Source organism: Vespula vulgaris, chromosome 4 (genome assembly GCF_905475345.1).
Source record: "Vespula vulgaris chromosome 4, iyVesVulg1.1, whole genome shotgun sequence".
NCBI lineage: Eukaryota > Metazoa > Arthropoda > Insecta > Hymenoptera > Vespidae > Vespula > Vespula vulgaris.
Window position 1 is genome coordinate 3,264,590 of NC_066589.1, and position 13,132 is coordinate 3,277,721.

The 13,132-nt window shown below is 25.3% G+C and overlaps 3 protein-coding genes across 3 annotated transcripts; all 3 read left to right on the top strand.

Annotated features, from left to right (window-relative positions):
- Window positions 1-430: 430 nt before the first annotated feature.
- Window positions 431-2,546, top strand: LOC127063584 (nucleoporin Nup37). The gene is made up of 4 exons (XM_050993567.1): window positions 431-723; window positions 907-1,104; window positions 1,238-1,605; window positions 1,699-2,546. Exons 1-4 carry the CDS (start codon window positions 574-576, stop codon window positions 1,949-1,951), a joined length of 969 nt encoding a protein of 322 aa, XP_050849524.1. The 5' UTR covers window positions 431-573; the 3' UTR covers window positions 1,952-2,546.
- A 339-nt stretch (window positions 2,547-2,885) lies between these two features.
- LOC127063207 (uncharacterized) lies at window positions 2,886-9,716 on the top strand. Its single transcript, XM_050992633.1, has 14 exons — window positions 2,886-3,341; window positions 3,821-4,001; window positions 4,110-4,224; window positions 4,338-4,578; window positions 4,666-4,824; window positions 4,900-5,127; window positions 5,212-5,358; window positions 7,431-7,646; window positions 8,063-8,243; window positions 8,350-8,464; window positions 8,545-8,785; window positions 8,872-9,030; window positions 9,100-9,327; window positions 9,399-9,716. The coding sequence occupies exons 1-14, from the start codon at window positions 3,180-3,182 to the stop codon at window positions 9,549-9,551; spliced, it is 2,526 nt and encodes an 841-aa protein (XP_050848590.1). The 5' UTR covers window positions 2,886-3,179; the 3' UTR covers window positions 9,552-9,716.
- A 115-nt stretch (window positions 9,717-9,831) lies between these two features.
- LOC127063582 (lipase 3-like) lies at window positions 9,832-13,059 on the top strand. Its single transcript, XM_050993564.1, has 7 exons — window positions 9,832-10,588; window positions 10,961-11,141; window positions 11,693-11,807; window positions 11,945-12,185; window positions 12,298-12,456; window positions 12,521-12,748; window positions 12,817-13,059. Exons 1-7 carry the CDS (start codon window positions 10,424-10,426, stop codon window positions 12,970-12,972), a joined length of 1,245 nt encoding a protein of 414 aa, XP_050849521.1. The 5' UTR covers window positions 9,832-10,423; the 3' UTR covers window positions 12,973-13,059.
- The last annotated feature ends 73 nt before the right edge of the window (window positions 13,060-13,132 follow it).

A 13,132-nucleotide genomic window follows, 5' to 3' on the forward strand; every position in this document is an offset into this window, starting at 1 on the left:
ATTATATTTTTGGTGGTACGCTCACTCTACAGAAGATTGAAGTGTATGGAAGACTCGAGCATGAATCATCGATGGAACACGTCGCCCAATGGAGGACTCGACAGTGAGCCACTGGTGGTACGCGCCGGCGTGAACGTGTTAAGTCAGTAGCCAATCACGTTACAGTTACTATTTATTCATTTTTGTATAATAACATTGTCCATGTAATGTAAGATGAAAATCATGTTTAAGATTGTATTCTACTACTTATTATAGTTTTAAATGAATTTAAATATCTACGTATAAAAAAAATATTTTAATTTCTAAGAATTATTTATTAAATGTATAAACAAATGTTGGTAATATATCGTGTATGTGAAAATTGTTGGACAAAAATATGAATTGCTAACTTTATATTAACCTGCATTATACTTTTTCTATGATTATATCCCGCTTAGAAAAGAATAGAATACGTTTCTACAGATTATAAACAACCATTGTTCGAAAGCCACGAGGTTTTTCCTTGCGTCTGCTTTTAAGGTTATGCCGCTCAATTTTGATGCATGTATAGCATTTTATAATTAATGATAAGAGATGGATGAAACATTGAGTACACCTCCTACGATTAAATTAAATTTATCAGGACAAATCTATTGTGTAGAATTTTCTCCTTACGAATGGTCCCAGCAACTGATTTGTATTGGTTTAAAAGAAGAAGTCATAATTGGTACAATCAAATTTCAGGTAAATCAAATTTTGATATAAAGTACATCATTTTAATGTATTATATGTTGTATTATAACTTCGAGAAAGTATTTTTAACTTAAATTATAATTAAAATTATAACTAAAATTATAATTCTTGATACATTAGTAGTTAAATTCTATTATATCAAATATATGTTAACACATTTATTAAATTTTATAGGATGAAGATGATACTGTGGAAGACATAGCTTATAATTTAATTAGAACCTTTCATCATGACACTAGACCAAATGCTATTGCATGGAGTCCAGAAACAACCTTAAGTGTTGTTCCTAAAATTCTTACATTTTGTGTTGCTGGTACAGATTTTAGAATACGAATGTATAATAGTAATTTAAATGATGTTAATATATATGAGGTACATTTTCTTAGAAAATAATAATTATAATAATAGTAATAGTAATAATAAATAATAATAATAATAATAATAATAATAATAATAATAATAATGTCATAATTCAGGCTTTATAAAGTAAATTATATTATTTAAGATTTTAGAAGGCCATATAGATTATATAAATTCAATTTCTTATGAACCTGAGGGTGAATTATTAGCATCAACATCTGATGATCATACTTGCAAGCTTTGGGCTGTTAAAGAAGATCAAAAGTGTATTTCAACATTTCATTTAACATCACCTGGTATGAGTGTATGCTGGCATAGTGAAGAATCTGGAAAGTTGTTAGTTGCAGAAAAAAATGGATTGATTCATATGTACAATGTTAGAAATCAACAAGCAATTATTTCACTTGATGCAGGAGTACTTCCTTTATCCTCTGCAGATTGGTGTTCTAATCCATTAAAAGTTGTATCTTTAGCAGCTGGAGAATTACTCTTATGGGATGTATCTAGGCCAAGGTAAGAGTTTAGTTCTACAATTTATTATCTCTGGATCATAACATTCATATTTCTTAATTATACATAATATATTAAAGATATTTATGATTTTAGTCGACCACTAGAATCTGGAACACTTTATATTGAAGGTGGTTTATTAATCAAATTCTCTCCTAGTTATGAACATATTGTAGCTAGTATTGGCAGACCTGATAATCTATTAAAAGTTAGTAACTTTAAGTTAAAACAAGTTATATTACATGGGAAAGTTAAAATTGTAGGAGGTTTGTCTTGGCATTATAAATATCCATATATTTGTGCAGGTAGTGATAGAGAACTTCATTTTTGGAAAATAAAAATTAATTAAATTTCAATAAAAGTATTATTCTGATATTTATATAAATTTATATTATAAGTAAAATATTTTTACTTTTAAGTAAAATATTGAAATGAATAAGTGAATAATATTTGTACAATTCACACATTTACTTTTCAGGTGTATTTATAATATATATGTTTCAAAATCCGATTTCTATTTTTCCTTTTATCTGTTTAATGTAGTTTATGCTATACCTCATTAGATCTAACCGAAAATTTAATTATAACGTTTTCATTAGAAAATTTTACAATTAACTCATTAGTTTTGATAAACATAACAATAGAAAAATAAATGAAAAAGAATATGTATTTAAACCTTTTTCATTTATTTTTTATGGTTAGCTACATTTATAGATAGGTTAGAATCACTTACAATCCAATTTAAGTCTTATGAATACATAAATAATAATAAACTACGTACTTCAAATTAACAAATAATAAAACAAGTATTTCAAATTAACAGAACCTTGAGGTGACTTTTTCTTTGTAAAAAAGTTTCATTTAATTACTATTTTTATAACCATTAAATGATATTTATTACTATAATTTCTTGACTCAGCTGCTTTGATATTCTCTATTTTATTCCTATAAGTGACTTGATGTAATGTTTTTTTATAAGTACAAAAATATTTACATATCGACTATATTTGATATTTATGTCAGACGTTTTCTTCTTTACTACTTTATTATTGATGATAGAATATGTAGAGAAATTGTATATTATTATTAATTATTACAATGTAATTATAAATTATTAAAATATAATTATTTTTTAATAAACATAGACATAATAATAAAAATAACAAATTCTTGTCGAAGTTTTGTAGTAACATTTTCGAAAAGATGCATATAGGTAATACGGGGGAAATTAACTTACCGGTCTTGCGCATAAAAGCTTTGTGATGCAAATATATACTATGCGACTAGATATACGTATATAATAGAACAAAGGACGTTTAGAAAATTATATAAATTTATTATAGCAAGAGTAAAACATATACGTATTCGTTTCTCTTTCAGTGATAAAATTTTACGTATTACTCGTTAATAATTGTTTGAGATTATACAGTAAATGATTTACAGATAATACCTTTATTTAAAAACTTTATGGCATCGTATTTATAAACATTGCTGATCAAAACAAGTGTGACATTTAAGCATTTACTGCGAATTATCCGACTAAGAAAATCAAGAAATATTACCACATTCTAGTTAAAATGAATACGACTTTTCTATATGTTTTCACCATTTGCGCTTTAATTTTTGAGGTTACATCTCTGGTGCTTTTTCCGGATATTCAAATGATTGAAAAATTTATATCAAACAATCATCATATTTCTAATAATGAAACATACAATCCATACGTCGATCTTAATACCGTAAGTAGAAATGGCTTTTTATTTTTGTCAAGTATAAATTTGATTATTGAAGAAACAATATATAAATCGATTCATACTTGTTTATGATTGGTACGATTTATGTCGACGTTATTGATGATATTTAAGTGCATTCTTTTTTTCTCTTTTTGTAAATACTTTTTTTTAAGTACATAATAAATGGTGCATACATAGTAAATGATTTATTAGTACAGAATAAAGAAGAAATTTTATCATTCATATAAAAATATACTATGAATCATATTCAAACGTTTTTTATTCGTGTGTTGATTTTTTTAAAAGATAATCTCTTGTCCTAAGTAGATGTCGCTTGTATTGTACTAAATTCAAATCTTGTTATCCAAATCGAACTTAATACATATATTTCTTTATAGAAATATACATTTTAAATTTAATATTTATTTCATTGTACAATTAATTGTCATAACATGTACATTATATTTCTTATTGATGTTTTTCAGCCGCAAATTATACAAAAAGAAGGTTATTCTTCCGAAGCACATATCATATCTACGGAGGATGGCTATCTTTTGACACTTCATCGAATTCCGGGAAAATTCAAATCACATCCAGTATTAGTGCAACATGGTTTATTATCAAGTTCTGCTGATTGGGTACTTTCTGGCCCAAAAAAGAGTCTTGGTATATTTTCAATTTTATATAAAAATCATTTTTATTCGTACAAAATAAAGTAATAATTTTTCATAAAATGTGTATTTATATAAAATATTTTCTTATTTTATTTTATAGCTTTTATATTAGCTGATCATGGATACGATGTATGGCTTGGTAATTTTCGTGGTAATACTTATTCAAGAGCACATAAAAATTTATCAATAAAAGATTCAAGATTTTGGGATTTTAGGTATATCATTTTATATATTTTTTTTTAATAGTATAATACAACATACACTTTATTTTTTCTATTTTTAAATTCTAATTTTATATGGAATATTTTATACAATGTTTTTGTATTAGTTGGCATGAAATGGGTATATATGATCTACCAGCAATGATATCATATATTACAAATCTGAAACAAAGCAACTTGACATACATTGGTCATTCTATGGGAACAACAACATTTTATGTAATGTCTACTCTGATACCAGATATTGCTAGCAGGGTTCAAATGATGTTTAGTCTTGCACCAGTTGCTTACATAGAACACATGAAAAGTCCTTTGCGTTTGTTAGCTCCTTTTGCACACGATTTAAAGGTAATTTACTACCTTCTTAAAATTGAGAATGTACTAAGATTTTTTGATATTTCATAAACTAATAAGTATTCTTTATTTTAATTATAGTTGATTACAGATATTCTAGGTAAAGATGAATTTCTCCCACATAATAAGTTAATAGAATATTTTGCCAAATATGGTTGTGATATTAATATCTTGGAACATGAAATATGCAGTAATATATTATTTGCCCTTTTTGGATTTGATAAATCTCAATTCAATTATGTATGTAGAAATGTTTACAAATTATTAGTATTAAACAAATTAAAACACATTTATGTATCTTTCATTACGTTTTAGACATTAATACCTGTAATTTTTGGACATGTACCAGCTGGTGCTTCAACTAAAACAATAGTGCATTATGCACAAGAAATACAATCTGGGAAGTTTCAGCAATTTGATTATGGTCCAGAACAAAATCTAAAAATTTATAATAGTGTAGAACCACCTGATTATGATACATCTAATATTTCAGTACCTATGGTATTATATTATGCCAGCAATGATTGGTGTGCAAGTGTTACAGTAAGTAATATTTAATAACATTATGAATAACTTATTATACTTATAAACATATTATATTTATATCTATTTTCTTTCTATTTTTAGGATGTCCTTAGATTGTCAAGAAAATTAAGTAATGTTATTAATCTGTATAAAATACCTTATATAAAGTTTAATCATCTGGATTTTTTGTGGGCTATAGAAGCCCCAGAGTTAGTTTATTATAAAATACTAAATACAATGAAAGATAGCTAGAGTATAAAGAATGTAAAAAAGAAATTTTTTGTATATATTAATAGATACTCCAAAGATTTATGCTTTTATTTTTTTCTGTCAAAATTTTGATGATATACTGTAATAATCTACTTACTAATATTATTGAAAATATTAGAAAATATGCAGAATTAATATAATAATATAAAAATTAAAGTAAATATTAAATATGCATAGACAGTCTATATTACTAATCGACAATATACATGTTTATATGTAAAAATTTTTAATTTTCATTTGAAGTTAATTGAAAACAATATAACTAATCGAATAGAAAAATATATATATCGATCGATCTTCAATGTTTCGATCGATTTCTCTCCTTTTTTCTGAGAGAGGTAGTAAACATTTCGTAACAATGAAACTAATGAAATTTTATTTACGTTTTATTAGATATGTATAGAATGCAAATATTGGCAAATTCTATTTTTTATTTATTCATATACGCTAATATTTTTATCAGGAAGTTCACTCTTCATTGTAGCGATTAGAGATTTTTATGATATTACTGTAACAAATGACATGTTCAATAAAATATTTCTTTTACTGTTTGATCATCTAAGTGATCTTTTCAGCTGATCTTTTTATTTTTATTTTTCAAACATTCAAGTGGAATGAAACATGTTTATCTTGCTCTGATTCTATCTATATTTTTTTTTCATCTGTTTCAAATCTATCCGATTACATAGTTTCGATAATTCAAAATAATTTAAATTTTTCTTTGTTTTTTAGAATTCACAAGATTATCGTAAAAAATTTAAGTACATATGGATATTATGAAATCGAATAAAGGCTTTAGATAATAACAATAAACTGTTCAACGTGATACTATAACTATATTGTAAAAATAAATGTGTGAAGTTTAAGATAGTAGATATCGAAATGTAACACCTGCTACGGATTATAATTGTTTTGATTTCACTGATTATATACCATGATTCACAAATCGCTTCTTTATCTCAATAATCGTGTTTGATTTTAAAAGTCACGAGTATTGATAATATTCTCTCAGATTTGTCTAACATGAATCTCTTCGAAATCAGATTTTAGAAAATGCTGTTAATATTTCTTTCAATGTTATATAGTTTAATAGTTAGCAAAATAGTTATACAAATGTATTTGATCTCACGTTGATGCGAGAATAGGATAGTATATAATACGGATTATGATCTAAATTTCCTCTACATTTCGTATATGATTTTTGATCCGTCGAATAGTTATTTTCGAAAAAAAGAATATTTTGTAATATTAATCTCCAACCTTACATTTTAATGGATTTAAAATCAAAGCTATACGATATTGTGAATCTGAAACGTCTACAGTTGGTATAAGTATATTGCAATACATAATATGGTAAAAAGAAACGTCATTATATCGTATGACAGCTTTTACTTTATTGGAAATAAAATCTTCTAATTTGGTAATGTAGTAATAATCGCACGATAAATAATAAATTTCAGAAGTATTTTGTAATTATATGTATAAAATAAAGATTATTAATTATAGGTACTTATTAATTATAAATTATTAATTATAGATGTCCTATACAAATAATAAATTTACAATTAAAACACAAAATAAATATACAAAATTTAAAATACAAAATAAATAAATTTAAATTTATACTTGAAATTATACTTTACAAAAATATCAACTAATTTAATAAATATTTTTTATGCGAACTAATTTAACAAAATTCAATATATTGATTATTAGTTTTGATTTATAAATATTGTTTTTCTTTCTTTTTGTTCAAATTATAATTTATTAAAAAAGACAAAATATTTCTATGAAATTTATTGCAGCGAAAATTACTATTTTTTTTTAATAATATTATAACTAGATTTAAAGATCTTTAAAAAGAGTTTTTGATAACGATAGTAAGGGCTTAATATATTTTTCCTCGTATAGAGTTTCCCTCTCTTTGTCTTTCTTTGACTGTATATGACTTCATATCTATAAATATTCTTAATGGAGATTAATACGACAGTAATATATTTGTCACGGGTAGTGTAACAGCTTCGAACGAGCAAAAGCAAAAAATCTATTGATATTTCTTGATTGATTTATATGAAGAAAAAAGGAGACAATATATTGTTATCAAGATGAGGAAGATTTTTGTATATTTTTTCAACATCTACACTCTTGTCAAGATGATCGTATGCTTGGAGATAGTTTCTATAAACGACGAACAAATGGAGAAATATATGTTCGATAATTACATTCAGTTTAATAGAGAATTGAATCCGGATATCAATCTTAGTACGGTAAGTCTATTGAAATTAATAACATTTCGTGATCTCTATATTTTTTGATTGTTGTTTTTAATAATTTTTTATTTTTACTACTAGTAAATTTAATTCTTACTTATAATAAGCGAGTAAATGATAAATGATTTATAAGTTAATGATCTAGATGTAGAAGTGAATTTAATCATCTTATTTATTAAATAAAATAAGAATACATTTTAAATCATTCATTTGCAGTAATAGATCGTTATAATAGCTACAGTTTGTTTGTATTGTAATAGATCTTAATTGTAGGATATTTAATAAATTATCTAGTTTCTTTTTTCAAAAAAAACATTAAGAGTTATTCGATAAGAAGACATTCGACGAAATTATAAATAATCACTATAATATTGATTATATTTATAATCTAAACTCTTTGCTGATTATTTCAGGACAAGTTGATAAAGAAATACGGTTATTCTTCTGAAACACATGTTGTAATAACTGAAGATGGTTATCTTTTGACGCTTCATCGAATTTCGGGAAAATCCGGATCACATCCTATATTAATACAACATGGCTTATTAACAAGTTCTGCTGATTGGGTTATTTCTGGCCCAAAGAAGGGTCTTGGTATATATAATTTTATTTTTCTTTGGATTATAAACATTTAAAGATAGAATTACAACTTTTGTTAAATTTTATTGAATTTACATGTCGTTTTTACTTTATTGTATAGCCTATTTATTAGCTGATGAGGGATATGATGTATGGCTTGGTAATTTTCGCGGTAATACGTATTCAAGAGCACACAAAAGTTTATCGACGAAAGATCCGAGATTTTGGAATTTTAGGTATTTTTTTGAAACAATACTTTTCTGTTAAAGAATTTTCATTTTGCGTAAATATTTCATAGAATATTTTTGTAAGTTAGTTGGCATGAAATGGGGATATATGATCTACCAGCAATGATATCATATATTACAAATCTAAAACAAAGTAATTTGACATATATTGGTCATTCTATGGGAACAACAGCACTTTACGTAATGTCAATTATGAGACAAGACATTGCTAATAATGTCCAAATGGCGTTTAGTCTTGGGCCAGCTATTTACGTGACTCATATGAAAAGTCCTATTCGATTTTTAGCGCCTTTTTCTCGTAATTTGCAGGTAATATCTATTAATTTTCTTACATTCATAATTTATTGAGAAATATATTTTACGAAAATAAAATTTTTTTTTTGTTTTCTTTGTAGTTTCTCGCAAAATTTCTAGGCCAAAATGAGTTTCTTCCACATAGTAATTTAATAAACTTTCTTGCTAAATTTGGTTGCGATCTGACTTCTTTGGGAACCACGATATGTAGTAACATAATTTTTTTAATTGCTGGATTTGATAAACCTCAAATGAACACTGTTAGTTATTTTTATTACTAAATAAATTGAAAAATATTTTGCTAATACAAATATTTGGTTCATTTTTAGACGTTATTACCTGTAATTTTGGGTCATGCGCCAGCTGGATCTTCAACTAAAGCAGTCATACATTATATGCAAGAAGTGAATTCTGGAAAGTTTCGACAATTTGATTACGGCCTGCTGAAAAATTTAAAAATTTATAATAGTATTGAGCCACCTGATTATAATATATCTAAAATTTCAGTACCTATCGCAATATATTATGCCGAAAACGATTGGCTTGTTGATGTTGTGGTACGTAATATTTCATTACAATAAATTTTCATTAATGTATTGTTTTTACAATAACTTTTTAACGTTTTTAGGATGTTTTTCAATTATCAAAGGAATTAAAAAACGTCGTTGATATGTACAAAATACCATATAAAAATTTTAATCATTTGGACTTCATGTGGGCTATAGAAGCCCCGAAATTAGTTTATAGTAGAATATTAAAAACATTAAAGGCTAGAGTATAAATATTGATAAAATTTATGACATTGATAGATGTATACAAATTTTCATATTTTTTTCAATATCTTAATATACTTGTTACTTATTTCAATATTTTTCATAAGATAATTTTATTGTAAACATGATAACGTTGATAATCAATGATAAATTGTCTCTGTCTCTGGGTATTATTTATTTTATTTCGCTTTTCTATTTCCCTACCATATAACATAATATAATATAATAGAGAAAATGATTCAATTAGTGATAAAATAATGAAAATATATCTCTATTATTATAGAGATAGCAAAAAATAGTAGTCTTTCTTCTAGCAATGTATAAGGTGCCGCTATTTTTTTTGAATATAAAGATAAACTTGACAAAAAATACAATATTATTTAACATTTTAATCTTACCTTTTAAACGTTTATGTAAACGCTTGGCATGTATATCTTCAATATAAAAATTATAAAATTATAAATTAGAAAGAAGATCTTCTGACGTGTATAAAATTTAAGACAGAGCACGTTTGTTAAACGATACCAACATTTTTCGTGGTAGAACTCGAGTATGGGCACGTCTGCGTTCATTGTTCTCTTCTTGTCAATATTATATTACATGGTACGTGTCTGATATTTGATGATAATCCGTAATATACGCCATCATTTTATAATTTATTATGATTAGGATTTGATAATTGTAAAGAATACATTTTTTTTTTCTGTGAAGCATTACGATGACGCATTTATAAAAGTTCTGGTTCTGTATAAATGTAATAGTTGAGCATTTGTCGTGCGAAATGTTAGTCGTACGGTAGTAAAAGATTTTTCGACGGTTTTATAAAACTTTTATGTGTTAAAACGAAATAAGAAACACTATAGAAGATATTGTAGTCAAAATGAAAATAATTTTTTTACATTTTCTCTTTATTCACATTTTTGTTAATTCGACCGCATTTAGGAAGAATAATATACTACAAAATTTCAATATGTTTAACAAAATTTTATCTAACGATCGATATGCAACTAATGGAAAATATAATCCGGACATTGATCTCAACACTGTAAGTGTAAATTTTGTTTTTGTTTCTGCCAATCATTTTCTATTTTTATTTTTCCTTGTAGTAATATAGTTTTTACAGTAGTTCCTACAATAATTTTCTTAACATAGTTCTTTTATTATTGAAATATTCCTTAAGTAATCGGCGAAGATAAAAGCCGATTTTATGGTTTACATAATAGCTTAACATTGCTTGTTATTTTTTTATAGATTTATTTTTGTTTCTAATCATGACCCTTATATTAATGAGATATTTATTATTTTCTTATATTAAATTTAAATCTTCAAGATTAATTCTTTGATTCCACAGAAATATGTATTTTTTTTATCTAAATCCTTATAATATTTAGTCTAACATTTAAGTTAATTTTTTTAGGGGCACATAATACGAAGATATGGTTATCCTTCTGAGGCACATTATATATCGACAGAGGATGGTTATTTTTTGACGCTACATCGAATTCCGGGCAAATCTAAATCATCCCCCGTTTTGTTGCAACACGGTTTATTTTGTAGTTCTGCTCATTGGGTATTCACCGGTCCAAAGAATTCTCTTGGTATACCTTTATATATGTATCATGTGTTTTATTTTTATATTATTAAATCTTTATTTTTCATTTTTCAGTATTATACGTATATAAATAGCTACAAATTATGATAATCTATTATATTAATATTTTTACTATACTGATTCCATAATCATCGTGAAAAGTGTTTTGATAGAAGTGAAATTTTTTAATTTTGTTTGTAAAGTTCTACATGAATTATGATATTTTCCAAAGCTGTGTTTGATCTAAAAGATTGTTTTCATTTTATTATAAATAATTAAAAATTGAAGATTAACGAAATATTTTAAAATTTTACTGAACTTTTATGAAATATTCATTTCGATGAATATGAAGATGTGTTGTTCGTAATTTTAAGTAGTTGTCTGATTAGTTTCGACATGAAGTCTATTTTGTAATTAACTTATATAATATAATAGGTCATAAATAGGTATTTATTATTTCAACATTCTTCGATGTAAATTAAGGATACACGCAAGAAGCTGTTATAGTTCATCGAAGAATTGTTCTCATTTATTTAAAACATATGCGTTTTGTTTTAGCTTTTGTATTAGCTGATCATGGGTATGACGTATGGCTTGGTAATTATCGCGGTAACATTTATTCAAAAGCACACAAGTATTTGTCAACGTCAGATTCTAAATTTTGGGAATTTAGGTATATATTTACTTTTATGCTTTACTATCGAAAGATATCGTGCATTTTATTGATTTCTACATATTGAATAAAAATAATATTTTTCTTTTTAGATTTTAGATTTATACATTGTATTTTGTATAATTTTTTTATTTCAGTGTTCACGAACATGGTATATATGATATACCAGCAATGATATCATACATTACAAGATTAACAAAAAATAATGTAACTTATATTGGTCATTCTATGGGATCAACAGGATTTTATATAATGTCCATTCTAAGACCAAACATTGCTAGTAGAGTTCAGTTAATGTTTAGTCTTGCTCCAGTTGCTTACATGAATCATTTAAATAGTCCTATAAATATTATAACTCCTATTACATCTAATTTGTCGGTACACAGTATTAATTTTTATCTATTTGAAATATATTGATGTATATAAATATAAATATATATATATATATATATATATATATATATTTTACAAAAATTAAATGTTTCTACAGATGATGTTACATTACTTCGGTGAAGGTGAGGTATTTCCATTAAACAATGCAGTAATGTTTTTTTCAAGATATTTTTGCAATAGTGGTGCAATAGCACATAAAGTGTGCAGTATAGTATTAAACATGCTTAGTGGATTCGATAAATCTCAATTTAACGATGTAAGTTGTAACAATATTTATTTCGTTAAACATATGTAGAAATATACATTTTACTTTATTTTAGACATTACTACCTGTAATTTTTGGTCATACTCCTGCTGGTACGTCATACAAGGTAATAAATCATTATAATCAAGAGATATTTTCTGGAAAATTTCGGCAATACGATTACGGATCGGAGCAAAATCTAAAAGTTTATAATAGCACAGAACCACCTGATTATGACACATCTAAAATTTCGGTACCTATGGTATTATATTACGCCGAAAATGATTTTTTGTCGGATGTTACGGTAGGTAATTTGTATTTAAATGTGATAAAACAAATGTTTCTTTATTGTTTATTTTATTTTCTTTCTAGGATGTTCTTAAATTATCGAAGGAATTGAAATATCTCGTGGATAATTATAAGATACCATTTAAAAAATTTACTCATTTGGATTTTCTGTTTGCACCCCAAGCACCACAATTATTTCATAAAAGATTACTTCAGACAATGAAAAAGTTTGTAACATAAAGTTTCCGATTGATATTAAATTTTTGCAGATTTAAATAATTATAATGTTTTTGTGTCAATATCTATTGGATATGTTAATAAAGTTAATCTTACGATGCTCTCATGTTTGTTTTTAAAATATTTCGGTATTAATTTGTTAAAAAATGTTAAAAAATCTTGA